Genomic DNA, 19,300 nt, shown 5'->3' with positions numbered 1-19,300 from the left:
ATTCTGAATTCTTTTTCTGGAAGGTTGCCTATCTCCACTTGATTTAGTTGTTTTTCTGGAATTTTATCTTGTTCCATCATCTGGTACATAGCCCTCTGCCTTTTCATTTTGTCTGCCTTTCTGTGAATGTGGTTTTCGTTTACAGGCTGCAGGATTGTAGTTCTTCTTGTTTCTGCTCTCTGCCCTCTGGTGGATGAGGCTATCTAAGAGGCTTGTGCAAGCTTCCTGATGGGAGGGACTGGTAGTGGGTAGAGCTGGGTATTGCTCTGGTGGGCAGAGCTCAATAAAACTATAATCCACTTGTCTGCTGATGGGTGGTGCTGGGTTTCCTCCCTGTTGGTTGTTTGGCCTGAGGTGACCCAGCACTGGAGGCTACAGCTCTTTGGTGTGACTAATGGTGGACTCCGGGATGGTTCACGCCAAGGAGTACTTCCCAGAACTTCGGCTGCCAGTGTTCTTGTCCCCGTGGTGAGCCACAGCCATCCCCTGCCTCTGCAGGAGAACCTCCAACACCAGCAGGTAGGTTTGGTTCAGTTTCCTATGGGGTCACTGCTCCTTCTACCTGGGTCCTGATGTGTACACTACTTTTTGTGTGCCCTCCAAGAGTGGAGTCTGTGTTTCCCCCAGTCCTGTCGAAATCCTGCACTTAAATCCCACTAGCCTTCAAAGTCTGATTCTCTGGGAATTCCTCCTCCCATTGCTGGACCCCCAGGTTGGGAAGCCTGATATGGGGCTCAGAACCTTCACTCCGGTGGGTGGACTTCTGTGGTATAATTATTCTCCAGTTTGTGAGTCACCCACCCAGCGGTTATGGGATTTGATTTTGTTGTGATTGCACCCCTCCTACCATCTCACTGTGGCTTCTCCTTTGTCTTTGGACATAGGGTATCTTTTTTGGTGAGTTCCAGTGTCTTCCTGTTGATGACTGTTCAGCAGTTAATTGTGATTCTGATGCTCTCGCAGGAGGGAGTGAGCGCACGTCCTTCTACTCTGCCATCTTGAACCTCTGTTGTTCCCTTTCCCAATGATTTTAAATTATTTTATTTACGATTCTTTTTCGGTATTTGTTTCCAGGAGAGGTTTCTGTTTTTAGGGTTGTTTTTTCCTGTAACGTCTTTTTTGGGTCTTGGTATTAATTTTACACTAGGTTTATCAAACAAATTGAGAAGTATTTCCTCTGTTCTTATTTTCTGTAACAGTTTGTGTGAGATTGCTATTACTTGACTAATCAGATGTTTTATTCCCTTATGTGTCAGTTTTGTTTCAAGGAATTTGTCTATTTCAACTAGCTTTTTGAAAGTTATTGGCATAGATTTTTTATAGTATTGTCTTATTTCTTCATTGTGTGGAGAATCTGTAGTGAGTCTTCTTTCTCATTCCTAATTTTGATTATTTGTCCATACTCTTTTTTTTCCTTAATCAGTCATGTTGGACGTCTATCAGTTTTATGAGACTTTTCACAGAAACACTTTTGGCTTTATAAAACCACTTTAAAGTAGTTTCATTCTCATATCATTAACGTTTGCTCTTATCTTTATTGTTACCATCTCTCTACTTTCTCTGGATTCAATATGTTATTCTTCTTCTAACCTTTTTTTATATAAATTTATTTACTTATTGATTTATTTTTGGCTGCATGGGGTCTTCATTTGCTGCACCCCGGCTTTCTCTAGTTGTGGTGAGTGGGGGCTACTCTTCGTTGCAGTGTGTGGGCTTCTCATTGCGGTGGCTTCTCTTGTTGTGAAGCATGGGCTCTAGGTGCACATGCTTCAGTAGTTGTGGCAGGCAGGCTCAGTAGTTGTGGCTTGCAGGCTCTAGAGTGCACGCTCAGTAGTTGTGGCGTATGGGCTTAGTTGCTCCATGGCATGTGGGATCTGCCTGGACCAGCGATCAAACATTGGCATTGCCAATGCCAATCCCTTGCATTGGCAGGTGGATTCTTAACCACTGTACCACCAGGGAAGTCCTTTTCTGACTTTTGGGGATGGCTGTTTAGATCAGTGATTTTCATCCAATTTTTCCATAACATATGCTTTTAACTCTGTAAATTTCTCTCAAAGTATGCTTTAGATTTTGTTCCACAGAGTTTGATATGAAATCTTTTTCTTCATCATTCAGTTAAGTGGTATTGTAATTTCCATAGTGGTATATATGATGTGGTGATATAGTGACTTATAGAATATTTAGAAGTGTAGCATCCAAGTATGTGGGAATTTTCAAGTAATCTCATCATTTTATACCTTAATTCTACTATAGTCAAATAACATTATATTATTTTAATGTTTTGAAATTTGTTAAAACTTAATTTGTGGCTCAGAATGTAGCAAATTTTGGAGGACTATGATATGTAATCTTCTGATGTTGGGCACAATGTTCTACATATGTCAATTAGGTCATATTTATTAATGGTTTCATGCAAAATTATAGCCTTACTGATTTTTGTCTGCTTATTCTGTTAGTTACCACAAGAGACCTGGTAAAACTACCACTATGACGGTGCATTTGTCTATACTTTTTCTGTTTCTTGTCAATTTTTGAATTATATATTTTGAGGTTAGGTGGTTAGGTACACTCACATTTAGAATCATTACCTCTTCTAATGACTTGACCTCTTTATCATTGTGAAACTATTTTCTTTCAGCACTTTGAAGATATTGCTTCATTGTCTTCTGGCTTCCATTTATTCTGTTGAGAATTCAGCTTTCAGTCTTATTTTTGTTCCTTAGAAGGTAATGTGTCTTTTTTCTTTGCCCGCTTTCAAGTGTTTTCTCTTTGTTTTTGGTTTTCATCAGTTTGACTCTGATATAATTAATAACTCTGCTTGAGGTTCCTGGTGCTTCATGGATCTGTAGCTTGATATCCATCATCAGTTTTGGAAGATTTTCTCATTTATTACCTCTTCAGATATAGCTTCTATCTTATTCTCTTTGTTCTCTTTTTCTGGGACTACAATTATACCTTTATCTCAAATGTCTAATTTCCATTTTCTTTTTATCTGTCAGTTTGCTAATTCTCTGAAGAGGTGTATATAATCCAGAAGTCAGCAGATTATGACCAGCAAGCTGACCAACTGTCTTTGTAAATGGAGTTTACAGCCACCCTCATTTATTTATATATTACTTGTGGCTGCTTTTGCACCACACCAGCAGAGTTGAATAATTGCAACTGAGATAACGTGGCCTGAAAACTCACTTTTACTATCTGGTTCTTTAAGATAATATTTGCTGAACCCCAGTCTAGTCTACTAAGTCTATTCATTGAGAGATTTATTTAAATTATTTTGCTTTTTATTTGTACAATCACATTTTATTTTTGTTATAGTTTCTTTGTTTCTGGTGAAATTCTCCATCTTGTCATTTAATTTCTTGAACATTTTAGTCACAGTATCTTTGTCTAAGTTTTCTTAAAAACAGAGCCTGAGGCGAAAGCTATGTGCTAACACATGTTTTTTGACCATGGGAATAGAATGAGGTGTTGCTAGGCCCTCAAGCCGGGAAACAAGACATGAAGGCAAGGCCAGAGTTACAGGAAATGGTAGTGGTATACTTAGATTTTTAAGTTTCTATCAGTTAATGCCCATATCTGGATTTCCTATTTTTCTGATTATTTGTCTATTTTCCCACCTTTTTGGTTGGTGTTAAAATTTATCTTTGTTGTATATCTAGGGTTAAAGTTTTGCTGCATATAGTAGAGGAAAGATTATAGATACCATTTGAGACTGGATTAATTATTGCTTCTAGAAGACAGATCAGCAGCTAATCACCTTCATCCAAGGGACTGAAATAATTTGAATCTGGGCATCATTCCCTTTGAAAACTGGAATATTTCCAGTGTATTTTTTGGCTGTGTTGGGTCTTCATTGCTGCACACAGCCTTTCTCTAGTTGTGGTGAGTGGGGGCTACTCTTCATTGCAGTGTGCGGGCTTCTCACTGCAGTAGCTTATCTTGTGGTGGAGCACAGGTTCTAGGCATGCAGGCTTCAGTAGTTGCAGCATGTGGGCTCAGTAGTTGCTGCACACGGGCCGTAGAGCACGTGGGCTTCAGTAGTTGTGGTGCACGGGCTCAGTAGTTGTGGCTCATGGGCTCTAGAGCACAGGCTCAGTAGTTGTGGTGTACAGGCTTAGTTGCTCCGTGGCAAATGGGATCTTCCCAGACCAGGGCTTGAACCCTTGTCCCCTGCATTGGCAGGCAGATTCTTAACCGCTGCGCCACCAGGGAAGTCCTTTCCAGTCTACTCTTATTCCTAGGATACAGCTTTCTGGGGTCCCAGCTGGGAGCCTGGACTGTTTACCAACACTCCTCACCTTGGCGGGCCTGGAGCTCCAGGTTTTGCTGCCTCAGCCACTTGAGTCTGATGACAGGCCTGCTCAGCTTCTCAGCTGCTCAGTCACCACTTGTAAAATGGAAAATGTCTTGAGCAGAAGGGTGGTACTAAAGGTGGTACCAAACGTTATGCTCACACGTCTGGGCTTCCTTTGTGTCTGGGATATTGGCCTTGCACATCCTCACTACTACGGTTGTTTTCTGATGCCTTCAAATACATTAAAAAGTATTTTATGCAGCACTTTTACTTATTCTCAGTGGGAGGATTCATCAGAAACAAACCGTTCTTCCATAGCCAGAAGCAAAACTACTTAGAAGTCTTTTCTGTGCTATCCTCATCCCATCACTGTAACCCTGCCCCTCCCTCCCTCCACACACATCTCGTGTCTGGAATTTTTCACCATTTTATAATTTTACGATTTCTTTTTACTATTTTATAATTAAATACATCAAAGTTTTCTTTTTCGGTCAACCCTTATTTAGATTTACTAATAAGCTTTACTGATTTATTTCATCATTACTGCTTCTTGCATCTCACTACTTTCTTGTGGATTTATATTACTTCCTTTCCAGTATATCCTCTCATAGTTTTTTCTTTTTCCTAGTGAGAGTTTCTGAGTGGTAAAGTTTCTGTCATTTTGTGTCTGAGAAAAACTTTATTTCACTGATTACTGATTGATAAGTTGATCATAGATTGTTTATAAGTTGACAACTGATAATTGATTAGCAATGAATAATTTGGTTGTAGAATTCTAGATTAAAAAACTATTGTCCCTCATCACTTTGAAGGCATGCTTTTGTTTTCTTGCATCCATTATTGTCTGTGAGAAGTCTGATGCCATTCTGATTCTCACTCCTTTGTAGGGAATCATTTTTTTTCTTTCTGATAACTTTCAGAATTTCTCTTTATCCTTGTTGTTGTATTTTTTACAATGTCTGCTCAGAACTTTATGAATATTTTTAGACTGAGTACTTCTGTTTTTCTTAAGGTCTAGGAAATTCTCAACAATGATGTAATCAAATATCACCTTTTCATTATTTTTTCTATTCTTTCTCTTGAACTCCATGTGACGCTGGCATTTCTGGATCTATCTCCCACAGCTTAACCTTTGTTTTCCCTCTCTTTTTCTCTTTGTGTTGTGTTCTGGGACTTTTCCTCAATTCACTCATTTGTTCAATCAGGAGGGAAGGGAAAAAAAAGTAGGGAGAGGACTTACTGCCTGAGTAAAATAACCTGAAAGTAAGCTTACCTCTGTCTGTAACTGCTTGCTCACTCTCAGTGGTACCCCTCCTCTATTTTAATTAGATACTGAAAGGCAAACACCATGCAAATCTATGCAAACACCATGGATTTGTGTACATTTGAGTTTCTATAGTTGTGCTTTCAGAAGGATTTTTCGGAAGGATCTGCTTAAAGATGCTTAAAGATGTTGTTATTATAAATGTAAGAGTCGCAGTTTGTGCCATGTTGTAAGCAAACCCAGATTACATTTCCTGTCTCATTTCCTGTTCTCATGGAACTTAAAAGTACTGGGAAGAAAAATAAAACTTAAATAAATAAACTAAAAATGCACCTACGTTTTCATTTTTGTGAACTCGTTCACAGGCATAGAATTATCTGGAAAAATGACTCCAAGGAGATTGGTCAAAGATCTTCTGAGATCCCATTTATGACAAATCTAATCGAAATGCTGTCACATCTTAACATTCTGGGAATCTTCATGTACCAGAGTTTATTGTGATAGGTGTGTTTGTCTACGTAGGTGACTTGTGTTCACCTGATGTTGAAAGATGTGGAAGGCACTAGCTCCTTGCATGCGAATATGTTATCAAAGTTGTCTCCGTCCAGACCAGGTACACTGCGGCCAAGGACAGCGTGGTCCAGTTCTTCTTTTACCAGCCAATCAGTCATCAGTGGAGACAAACTGACTTCTTTCCCTGCACTGTGACATGTGGAGGAGGTGAGGCACAGACTTTGTTCATGAATATTTAGAGCTCAGAGTTAGAAATGACACGTTTGCTGTTTTGAAGCTGACTTTAAAGTTAGCGTGGTACTATCAAATGTAAAGTAGATAGCTAGTGGGAAGCAGCAGCGTAGCACAGGGAGATCAGCTCGGTGCTTTGTGACCACCTAGAGGGGTGGGGTAGGGGGAGGGTGGGAGGGAGGGAGAGGCAAGAGGGAGGGGATATGGGGATATATGTCTATGTGTAGCTGACTCACTTTGTTATCCAGAAGAAACTAACACAACATTGTAAAACAATTATACTCCAATAAAGATGTTAAAAAAAAAGTAGCGTGGTAATTAGAGATGTGTAACCACACAGCATCTTACTCAGTGGCTTGGAATGCAGTGGTTTTAGTGAATGTGCGTTTGCTTTATTCTTGAACATAGGTGAAAACTGGATGTAGAAAACACCCTTTACTTTGGGCAAAGAGCTGGAAACATGTTTGCATGTCTCTCATGGACTCCAAAATAAAAGCCAAGAGATAGGGGGGATTTTTAATTCTTACCCATCAGAAAAACAAATGTCTCTTTCTTTTTAATTTATTCCCTAGCTCTCACACACAGAGAGACGTTCTCATTTGGACACCTAAGTTAAAAGAGAAGCTTTCCGTCTGGGAGGGACATGTGTAATGGGACTAAGCTTATTAGTTCAGTTGGTTCAGTTCTTGGGAGGAGAATAGATGTTTCTCATAGCTGGTGCCCAAGGAAAGACACGATCAGTCCTGCTGGAACCTTCAGTGGAAGCTCCTGGCTGTGTGACTGTCCACCAAAGATAGCGTTGGCTGTAAGGACAGAAGGAACATTTTAGGCTCCTTTTGGGGGTCCCCCAATATCCTGCCACCTTCTATACACTGGCAGAATTTCAATACATTTGTTCATAATGTAGGAAGGCAGTCTGCCTTATTTCTTTCTCTTTTAGATATCTCTGTACTGCTACAAAATTAAAGAGGAAAATTAATTGTCTCTCCCCAAATTATAAACACCTGTATGCTCCTTGTCTCCTCCTAGAAATATGTTTCCATTTAGAGCAAAGATTTTTTTCTTTAACTCAAGGAGCTGTAATCTCATTCTCTTATTGTCTTGGGGAAAAATAAAAACATACCCATAAAACCCACAAGGAAAGCATTACCAAAATTCAATTATGTTAGTAATCAAATCTACATGATTTGTGTTAAGTGGCATTTCAGGGTTTTTGGTGTAATCAGGAAAATTAGCTCGCTGGTCTCCAAGGTATTTGGATGGACTTTCCTGGTCTTGTCTGCAATCATCTATGTGGGATACTTGAGATTAGTTTGGAGAAAGTACCGAGATTGCCACTGTCATCTGATATTGCAGACTTTCTAGCAGATATTGGCACCCAAGTAATACTTTATTGACTCCATTTGGATTTTCGTTCCTGTGGTTTTGACCTTGCTTTTTATAATGCATACCAGTCTGTTCTTCTACACTCAGCTTACATTTAAGCCTTGACTTGTAGAAGCTGTCTATTGGTTTATAAAATCAGATTCCTCTCAGCAATTGGACCTTTAAATGTATTTTTAGAACTTTAGACCAGTTGGCTGAGGCTGAGAACTTAACTTTGGGGGTTTTTTTGTTTGTTTTTTTTGTGGATGTTTTTTTGGTGAAGAGCTCATTCTGGTTTTGAAAAATTACTTTTTTCAAAACTTAACATGACACTTATGTAGTGACAAGAAACCTGGAATCAAATCTTTCAGGAAGTTAGAAGCATCATTTTGTGAGTTGTTTTTTAAGTCTATAGCACTCATCCTTGTGGAATGTTCACTTTCCTCAGAGACTGTACAAATTGAATTTAATAGAATCAGGAATAAGTCTTCATTCCTTCTTCTTTGAAGGTTTATGAGGCAGAGGCAGATGTAGGCGGGGAGGGTTTTGTTCCTCTCTGTATAGACAATGCTTATTTTCCCAGTTAGAAAGTTCATTGTCATCAGAGGTACCCCTAGGTACCCCAGGACAGGAAATAAGTAAAATGTACAAGCAACGGAATATTATAAAAAAGAAAGAAGCAACAGTACAAGGGTAGTTCTCAGAAATGTAATGTTGAGTGAGAAAAGTAGAAAACAGAACAGGACTTAGAACACAGTATCATTAATTTAGTCAAAACAGATATACACAAAACAAAATTACATAAGACAGATGTATAGTTAAGGGCATATAAACAATAAGTAGATGTCTCTGGGGGATTGTAATGGGAGTGGTGATGGGAGAAGAGAAAGTATACGGAAACAAGAGAGCCTTGCACGGTGCCAGGATGAGGAGACGTGACAATGAATAACTACGTTCTGTACCTGAGCTCCAAACATTTTCAAAGGCGTCTATTGTAACTTTTAGTTATAAGTGCTAAGAGTAACACAATGAGTTCAAGTAGTCATTCTCCATCTTGGCCACACACGTTAGTCATCTTAGAAGAACCTGAGAGTCTTTTTTAAAAAGTCTTTTTTTTGCTGCTGCTGCTGTACCATATCACCTAGCATCTGTCTAGAGATTTACATTTTTAACAGAGCTTTGACACACATGATCTTATTCGCTCCCCACAACAACTCTAAACCTAAAGTAGTTCGGGAAACTGAAGATAGCACTCAATCCAATTGTTAGCTCTCCATAGGTGCTTTGGCTAAAGAGCCTTACACCCCCTTGGGATTAAGCAGTGGGGATCTGCTGCTTCTACTACCCCGCAGCCTGGGGATAAAGGAACAACTTTATTTCTTCGGTCTCAACACAATCATGGCAACAGAAAGCACCCACTCCTTCCACTTGGACCAGTGGAAATGCTGATTTCTTGGCTACAGTGCTTCTGATTTAATTGGACCAGGAAGGGACCTGGGCGTTGGTGTAATAAAAGCCTCCCAAGTGGTTCTGTTACACACCCAGGGTTGAGAACCACTGAGTTAAGTTTCTTAAAGAGGAATAAAAAAGTGTGTGGCAAGTGATAACTTTGCCAAGTAAACCCCAAACGGATGCGATCTTCAGACTTTCTTGTTCTGCTGCTTTAGGGTATCAGCTCAATTCTGCTGAATGTGTGGATATCCGGTTGAAGAGGGTGGTTCCTGACCATTATTGCCATTACTACCCTGAGAATGTGAAACCAAAACCAAAACTGAAGGAATGCAGCATGGATCCTTGCCCATCAAGGTTTGCATAACTGCCCATACCCTTTTTCCTTTAAAAAGAAACAAATCAACTGCAGCTGTGACTGATCCACCGTTGCCAGGCAACACATTGCCATGGCGTGACCTTGAACGTACACTGGTGGCGGGTACCTGTCTTCACATTTATAACCGTGGTCAGTAGGAATTAGGCTCATAGCTTACTCAGTCTAGTTCTCTCTTGCGGCCTATGTGTCCATGTGCTGTGATCTTTGACTGTTTATAATGAACCTCTTTGAGCATCTCCTGCACATACAGCATGAACGTTCTCTTTATCCAAGTACAGTGTCTAGTCCATCCGACAGCTGTAAATATCAGTAACTGACCATTTTAGCTCTTTAAACTGGGTCACCGATCACCACGTTTTGACTTTTGAAGTGTACACATTAAGTTCAGTATAAATAATGCACGGTGCAAGGAAGTGAAGAGTTTTAATGCCAGAGCAGTAAAGCTATGCATAAACTATCCTGCTGCATAATTTAGTACCTGATGACTTGGATTGTCTGGGGAAGTTTCCTGGCTTTACTACAGTATCTTAAAATAACAGCATACTGTCAAGCCCCAGAATCCCCCACTTATCTGCCAGCTGGCTAAGGCAGAAGTGTGCAAGTGGAAAAGGAAGCATTCTCAGTGGATTTCATTTCCTATCACGAAGCAGTGCATGTCCGGTAATCCCAGGTGTATGTAATTATTAATAGAGGCCTTTTCAAAAGGCAAATTCTGTGAAACAAAATGGTTTTCTAAAGATCCTGCTAATGTGACAGTGTGTTAATATATTTTATCAGACTAACCTGCTAAGATGATAAAAGGGAATAAATAGATTTATCTAAATTAAGAGAAACTCTTTCCTTTGATGAATACATATTACTAGTTCCATTTTCTACATTTTCATATAGAATTGGGGATGTTGTGTGTCAGAGATTTTCCTAAAAATTAAGGAGATCGTGGCTGAATTTGGGGGGAAATGGTTCATAACACTCGGCATATTTAGTTTTTAATTTGAAAGAACTCTGTCTTTCGGGATATCACACCTGTACTAGTCAAATTAATAAATGTGTTACTTGATTAGAAATTATATTCTCACAATGATTTCATTTGTAGCGATGGATTTAAAGAGATCATGCCCTATGACCACTTCCAACCTCTCCCTCGGTGAGTTACAGGTTTCCTTTTTCTTTCTGTAATATGCTCTAATAATTTGCAAGGAACTGTAGTATCTGTAGCAATAGACTAAAATGTAAGAGGGGCAGTTATTAGACCTTTCACAGAGAGATAAGGGAACACAGACTTCAAGTCCGTAATAAGAAAGATCTTTCTAAGAATTATATGGAATAGGCTGGCTCAGAGGGTGATGTTCTCTGTCACTGGAGATGTCAAGCGTATCTTGATAACTGGGTGTTATAGAGGGACCTCAAGCATTGCAATTGATCAGAAATTTGCATTCCCTTTTATACCTAGATGACTAGGATGGTTCTTTCCGACTTTGAGATTCTATGATTCCCTAGTAGTGTTGTCCATTGGTGTTTTATAGTTTAGAGACTGTTTGAAGATGCTTTCACACTCTATAGTTTAATTTATTTGATTCTCACAATGGCCCTGTTGTGGTAATACATGAGGGCAGGTGTCTTACTCCCATTTGACAATAACCTTCGGGTCAAAGGAGTTAAGTACCTTGTGACTGCAGATTGTGTGCAGCAGTTAAGATTAAAGTCTTAAGGTTCCAATTCTGTGCTCTTTCAACTGAACCACAACTGTTATCCCAAGGCTGTACTTTTTGCAATCAACTTTGCAAACTTGAAACAAGCAACAAATGAATAATGTGTTTTTGTTTGTTTGCTTTTGAGCTGGGAACATAATCCTTGGACTGCGTGTTCGGTGTCCTGTGGAGGTGGGATTCAAAGACGGAGCTTCGTGTGTGTGGAGGAGTCCATGCATGGAGAGATACTGCAAGTGGAAGAATGGAAGTGCATGTATGCGCCTAAACCCAAGGTTATGCAGACCTGCAATCTGTTCGACTGTCCCAAGTGGGTTGCCATGGAGTGGTCTCAGGTAAGATTTGAGTACACGCCAATTTTTTTAGAAATTTATTAATTTTAGGCTGCATTGGGTCTTGGTTGCTGTGTGTGGGCTTTCTCTAGTTGCAGCGAGCGGGGGCTACCCTTTGTTGCAGTGCGTGGGCTTCTCATTGCGGTGGCTTCTCTTGTTGCAGAACACAGGCTCTAGGCGCGGGGTTCCAGAGTGCAGGCTCAGTAGTTGTGGTGCACGGGCTTAGTTGCTCCGCGGCATGTGGGATCTTCCCCGACCAGGGCTCGAGCCTGTGTCCCCTGCATTGGCAGGTGGATTCTTAACCACTGTGCCACTGGGGAAGTCCCGGGTACACGCCACTTTTAAATTCAATCTCAGATTTGAATGATTATTTGCTATGCTCCCAACACTGTACTGGGCAACCTGGGGGAGGCAGAAGTTGTATATGAACAGAGTTCCTACTCCCAAAGAGCTTGGGAAGAGCCAGTTGGAGGACAGTGTAAGAGAGAACATTGCAGGCATCAACGCAGGTAAGAACAATTAATTAAGAACTATGATACATCTGAACGGAACAGGCATTGGAGCAGAGTTGATCGGGAAGTCTTTGTTGCCCTTGTAGTGCTTGACCCATCTTTAAGATTTAACCAAACGAGAGCCTAGTGAAGACATCACTGTGAGGTAGGGCCAAGCCAAGACGGCTGAGCAAAGGCAGAAATGACACAGAATGACTAGATGTTGAAAAAGACCCTAATTCATCTGGATTAAAGAGAGAACCCGTGTTACTAAGAATTGGAAGATTGGGGCTTCCCTGGTTGTACAGTGATTAAGAATCCGCCTGCCAATGCAGGGGACACAGGTTCGATCCCTGGTCTGGGGAGATCCCACATGCCGTGGAGCAACTAAGCCCGTGTGCCACAACTACTGAGCCTGCGCTCTAGAGCCCGGGAGCCACAACAAGAGAAGCCACCGCAATGAGAAGCCCGCGCACTGCAACGAAGAGTAGCCCCTGCTTGCCGCAACTAGAGAAAGCCTGCGCGCAGCAACCAAGACCCAATGCAGCCAAAAATAAATTAAAAAAAAAAAAAAGAATTGGAAAATTCAGATGGAGATGATAAAACTGACATTAGAGGTATGTTCTTAGTCTGGTGGTTACTAAGAAGCTTCGCTATTTTTGTTGAAGAAAATAAATGTAATATATTTTAAGTAATTGAGACAATAGACTGATGCTGGGAAAGACCAGAGGCAGGCAGCCTATTTGGAAGCCATTGAGGTGTCAGGTGGTGGGAAAAGAGAAAAGGGCAACATCACAGAGGTATAACAAGGCCTCGTGTTAGATAAGCTTAGTTTCCTCTCTAGGGAGATGAGCAAGTAAACCTCTAGAGCCAATGAAGTGCAGTTGGATTAGTCAAAAAATTGCAAGTATTGGTATTTAATATTTTAAACTTAAACTTTTAATTTGGTAGGGGGTGAGACATAATTGACTCATGTTTCTTTAGCTCTTTTGAGTGATCCCTACATATTTAGTTCAACACACACATGCATTTATCTATTTATTTATTGAGTGTGCCAGCTGCCATCCTAGGGAGTAAATAAAACCTGCTTCTACCCCCCCACCAAAAGCTCATAATCCAGTTGCAGACACCATATACGCAAATGAACAGCTGTGATGCAGTGTGACGCTGCAGTGAGCTGTATGATGTCCTGTATGGCCGGCACACAGAGGTGGGGTGATTCACTCTACCTGAAGGTGTCCGAGCAGGTTTCCGAAAGGAGGAAGCACTTGAACTGAAACTTTAAGAGTAGAGATAAGTGAGTTTTCTGGGTGAAAGGCCCGCTTCCAGCCCCAGTTTACAGATGCTATCTCATCACAGTCCTTTTCTGATATCCCTGGCTCAAAATCATCACCCACTACTGCTTCATTTGTACTTAATAAAGGGCAGTAGTTATCCATCCTTTTTTGTTCACATGCCAAAAGAAGTTTGGAAAATTACATACCCCTTCATATATATTTAGGTTGACATCTAAAATTTTTATCACAAGTTTAAATTAAAAAAAATCAAAGAATGTCATTTCTAACACGTCTCGAAGGCTGACATTTTAAAATAAAAGTGTTATATCATTAAAAAAAATATGTCCAGTAGAATGTAAATGCCATGATGGTTTCAATCCTTGCCATCTTCCATTTTTAAAAAACATATGAACAAGCTCTTGAATAATTTGAATGTTTTGCATTATTTTCCCCTTGAACTCACATTTTAAAACCACTCCCCCCCCACAGAATTTATCCTAATATAATGTACTTTTATGCTTTAACGTCTTTTATTGGTTACCCTATACTGCTTTTCTCTAAGAAAATACATGTAGCCGTTGAAATTAATTTATTTTAATTTCCTATAGCCGTAAGGCTTTAAGTATTAGAATTGTTCCCCTGGATTAAGTTATTATTAAATTTAACTTCAGTACACAACCAAAATAACAATTAAATGTATTTCGATTTCTCGTGAATGATTATTATACATAAAAAGTAAACTTTCCTTTGAAATGAGTCTTCCAAGAAGGTGAGTGGGGCTTTAAAAATTAGTCCATTGCCAGAATGAAACATGGGATCAGCAGTAATTTTATTCTTAATTTTAACTGTTGATTTCTTGTTTTAGTTTGTTTTGCATGTACACACTGGGAAGCCTTGTTCACGTAAGTCAGTAGACTGAGATGGAAGGATTTTATTATGGCAAGGTCGTTCAGTTCTTTGAACTCGAGTTATATGCCAAAAATCATATTGTGATCTCTCCTCAAAAATCAACATTACTTCTACAACCCGCAGAGCTTGTTTTCCACTCTTACAGGTCTTACCCATATGTTTTGTGCTGTCTTTAGAGCTTTTATTACCACCCCCACCTCATCTATATCATGACTTTATTGTCACTTACAATACCCAAATGAAGGATTGTTAACCAACGCATCTCGTTCATCCTTCTTGCCTCTTCATACTTTCCACTTTTTAAAAATCAAACACATTCTCAGTGATGAGAATTTGCTATCATTAAGGATGTATACAGCTTGAAAGAGGAGTTCTGAGAATGTCGTAAACACTGACCACATCATTGGGGTAAGTGTCCAGCTTCTTGAGAAGCTACTGAGGAAATAATATTCCTTTGGATTGACCAGTTCTAGGGTAGTTATACCTTATAATCATATTGTTTTCTTTCTCTTTGGGGCAGAATTTTTTTTCTTTCTTGGCCAATATAAAATAGCCTCTTAAGATCACATATATTTCAAATAGGTGAATGTGGGGTTAGGTGAATCAGTTTCCCAGACGTCAGATATAATCTCAAACCTCACTAAGTTCATTCAGTATTTGTTCAGTGGTCATAAGAGTGGCATGAGGGAATAAGAGAGGTTTCCTGCTATTCTGCTCTTCTTGGAGATGGGTCTGTGCTGTAAAAGGCCTCCATATCCTCTGCAACTCATCTGTGACAATTGAAGAAGCATCCATGGACTCAGGAAAGAATCTTTAAGCTTTATGAAGCAGTGGTGAAGTCATTATTTTGACAACAGGAGGCTCTAGGAAGGATTTCCACTCTGCCTCTTAGGAACTGCATGACCTTGAGCAAGGTCCTTAGGTGGTGGGCTGTTCATTTGCTCATCTGTTAAATGGGAGTGAAGCTGCTAAGCTGCCAGTGTGTCAGGACGGTTAGTGAGATCACATCTGCAGAACAGTGTGTGTTCTCTAGCACATGCCCAAGGCTTCTTGACCTCTCCCAGGGGTGGATCCAGGATTGGTGGGGCCTGAAGTTTATACCATATGGAAATGACTTTTTAAAAAATCTATTTTATTCAAGTATAGTTGATTTACAATGTTGTGTTAATTTCTGTTGTATAGCAAAGTGTTTCAGATATATATATATATATATATATATATATATAATACATTCTTTCTCATATTCTTACCCATTATTGTTTGTCACAGGATATTAAATATAGTTCCATGTGCTACCCAGTAGGACCTTGTTGTTTATCCATTCTATGTATAATAGTTTACATCTGCTGATCCCAAACTCCCAATCCATCCCTCCCCTACCAAGGAGGTGACTTTTTAAGAAGAAAGAATACAAAACACAAATATTGGGTATATAAATAAATGCTTATGTACAATAATGAAAGAAATTGTAAGAAATTACAAATTTTTTTAAGCTGACAACCCTAATGTGAACTCTGGACTTTAGTTAGTAATAATGTATCAGTATTGGTTTATCAGTTGTAGCAAAGGTACCACACTAATGCAAGATATTAACAATAGGGAAAACTGTATGTAGCAGAAAGGGGGCATATGGGAACTCTCTGTACTATCTGCTCAATTTTTCTATAAACCTTAAATAGTCCTAAAAAATAAAGTCTTGATTTAAAAAAAAAACACACAGACATATACATACATATATGCTCACCAACATAATGTACATAAATTGAAACAGATCTTGGATGTTCATGACATGAAAATATTCCATTCATAGACAAGAGTACCTTCCAAATCATAAACAAATAATTCAAGAAAAAAAAATCCTGACAACACAAAGTTCATAAAAACTCAGAGAAAATAGCATAATGTTTTTGTTAATTTTTAGTGCCTGATACATCTAGAATATATTTTTCCTAAACTTTTTGGCTGAATACTCTTCGATGGCCCTTTCATATGACAACAATTTTGGAAGATCAGTTTCTATACACAGAATAGAAGGATAATCCTCTAGCATGGTTGAGCAAAATTTGATATTTTTTTTAATTAATAGTTTAGAAAAGTTTCTTTTGTCTTCACAAATTGTTTTGGATGATGTCATGTGAATTTTTAATCAAATTTGAGAAAACCTGTATTAAGTTTCTTTCATATTTGCGTAGAAAGATTTCAGGGCATTTCAATTTTTCTTGCACTGTGACCTCACCTGAAATACTTCTCGAATGGAGAATGGGAAGGAAGCCTTGCAAGGGAGGGGCCCTGAAGCATAAGCATCATGGGAAATCAGCCTCCACCCCCTTCCTTACATAATGTTTATCTAACGGTCTTTTGTGTTTAACATTCATGTAGATTAGTGACTCTCCTGTGCCTGAGACCTTAGTACCTTTGTGGATCTCTTCATGAACAAGAATTTCATTGGCTTCTCTTTTCATCTTTGAAGTGCACAGTGACTTGTGGCCGGGGGTTACGTTACCGGGTTGTTCTGTGTATCAACCATCGTGGACAGCACGTTGGTGGCTGTAATCCACAGCTGAAGTTACACATCAAAGAAGAATGTATCATTCCCATCCCGTGTTACAAACCCAAAGGTAAGTTTGTGGTGCATTTTAAAGTTAAATCAAACGGTGTTTTCCAGCTCTCTTACTAATATTGCAGCATTTGAATTTCAACATACTAACTTTCTTATAAAAATTGTTTGGGTTTCCCTGGTGGCGCAGTGGTTGAGAGTCCGCCTGCCGATGCAGGGGACACGGGTTCGTGCCCTGGTCTGGGAGGATCCCACATGTCGCGGAGCGGCTGGGCCCCTGAGCCGTGGCTGCTGAGCCTGCGCATCCGGAGCCTGTGCTCTGCAACGGGAGAGGCCACGGCAGTGGGAGGCCCGCGTACCACAAAAATAAAAAAAAATAAAAAAAATAAAAAAAAAAAAAATTGTTTTACTGACAGATTACAGTAGACCCATCCACCTAGATAAGAAAGTTAGGGGCTTCCCTGGTGGCGCGGTGGTTGGGAGTCCGCCTGCCAATGCAGTGGACAGGGGTTCGTGCCCCGGTCCAGGAAGATCCCACATGCCGCGGAGCGGCTGGGCCGCTGAGCCTGCGCGTCCGGAGCCAGTGCTCCGCAGCGGGAGAGGCCACAACAGTGAGAGGCCCACGTACCTCAAAAAAAAAAAAAAAAGAAAGTTAGACCTATGTGACTAATTGGTCTGGAGAAGAAACTGAGCTCTTATTGATTCAGTACATATAGAGTGGCTCCTGTCTAGGCTTATATTAACATTTCTTGGTGGGCATAAAATAATTTGATGCAGTCCCTGCTTTGAAGAAAAAGGAGAAGGAAAATTCCCACATGCCTTCCACCAGAGTGTACATTTCTTGAGGAAGGAACAAAGCCAGCTTCATCATATGTCCTATTGCCTCCCATGAATGAATGAAGACTTACAGTTCCCAATCTAGATTTATAGATGCACTTAGAAATTATTTTGTAGTTCCCATTTGTTCCACATTGAATTAGCAGAAATGGGGAGCATCCATGGGTAAGGAAGTCTTGGCATCATCTTTTGGATGTATGTTCCTCTCTAGACATGATTATTTCCATGTACGTACTTTAGTAAGGTATTACCAGTCCTCGTGACAAGTATTTCCTTTTGGAAATGGAAAAAGAATTACTCCCAAGTATCAATGCCAAGGAGTCTTCCTTAGTACTTTGGAGAGGATGAAAAAATTCTTCTTCATTATTTCTGGGTGCATTATTTACGCAGATAGCCTCATAGGCAACTAACTATTCAAAAAATATTTGATGATGTCTGTCTTCCAGAAAAATCACTGGTTTCCATGCAAGGTACAAACACTGATTATATAACTTCTTTAGTGAAGTCTTTTCTCCGTATTTCTGTAGTCAGTGGTACTTTTATAGCCACTTTCTTAGTGTCTGTGATTTCCCTGAAGCAGTCCAAAATTATTTCCTTTCTCATTTCGTAATTAGATTGTTTCTTTCTTCACATCTTAGGAAGCTTCAAAGGACAGAGAGGGGCACCAGCTTGCTCCTGCAGGCCAGTGGTAATTAGTAATCATTTCCCTCAACAATTATAACAATTAAAGTTTGAATAAACCATAGCACTGACTCTCCTCCTCCCAACTTTCTAAGCCTTCTATGGTATTTGCTTTTCTCTATTAATTTCCTCATTCAATGGGCAAAAAAAATGTGTGGAAAAAGAAAACAAATGGATAACGGTTGAAGTAAGAGCTTTAATATGTAAACAACAGATATTGGTACTGATTTATAAAAGGCATTTTTGTGCTAACTTGGAGAATGTATTCAACTGTGTCATGGGGTTGTTTGGTTGCATTTTGATAATGTGTTAATTAAAAAAATGTATGACAAATTTTTGGTTCCATCCAGAAGCCACTTCATGTACTGTGCATTTGAAAAGCGTGACCTCTTAATTGATGAAATCTTCAGCAAATAACAATCACATATCCAACTCTTGAATGAGTAACAATAATTAAGCTTGTTGTTTATGTTCCCTTTTTGTCAGAAAAAAGTCCAGTGGAAGCGAAATTACCTTGGCTGAAACAAGCACAAGAACTAGAAGAGACCAGAATAGCAACCGAAGAACCAACGTGAGTCCAGGACCTTTTATGGAAGTAATCAGAGCATAGCCAGCTAACATGATATATGTAATTTTTGTACTCATTGGAGTACAATGATATGTTTCAAATCCAAATGACCTGGATTTGTAGACTCTAGAGAGCTTGAGCTGGCTAGAATTCTTCTTTATTTCACAATTCAGCAGTCCTGCTTTGGCAGTATCTGTGAGAAGCCCAGAAAAGAACAGTGCTGTTTAACTCGAAGCAGACCCAGTGGTCTGTAGTTAAGAGACTGAGGATAATTCCTAGATCTAGATTAACACATATGATTTGACCAAAGACCATCATTAAACAAACAGACAGTATTAAACAAATAAACCAAGTCATTCCATGGTTAAGTCATGGCCAATGTCTATAAAACCAGTTAGGCCGAAATGTATCAGGGTGGCCTGAGTGCTTAAAAGAAATTCC

The 19,300-nt window shown here is 39.6% G+C and overlaps 1 protein-coding gene across 1 annotated transcript in view; it reads left to right on the top strand.

Moving 5' to 3' along the window:
- ADAMTSL3 (ADAMTS like 3) overlaps positions 1-19,300 on the top strand; it is a 387,063-nt gene that overhangs the window by 224,042 nt on the left and 143,721 nt on the right. The window contains 6 exon segments of the mRNA XM_032622232.1: positions 6,173-6,284; positions 9,341-9,479; positions 10,595-10,645; positions 11,338-11,542; positions 16,687-16,834; positions 18,778-18,862. Of these exon segments, the coding sequence (XP_032478123.1) occupies positions 6,173-6,284; positions 9,341-9,479; positions 10,595-10,645; positions 11,338-11,542; positions 16,687-16,834; positions 18,778-18,862 (740 nt within the window).

This window comes from Phocoena sinus, chromosome 2 (genome assembly GCF_008692025.1).
Source record: "Phocoena sinus isolate mPhoSin1 chromosome 2, mPhoSin1.pri, whole genome shotgun sequence".
Taxonomy (NCBI): domain Eukaryota; kingdom Metazoa; phylum Chordata; class Mammalia; order Artiodactyla; family Phocoenidae; genus Phocoena; species Phocoena sinus.
The sequence above is the reverse complement of the archived record's forward strand: the minus strand, read 5'-3'. Positions and strand labels throughout refer to the sequence as shown.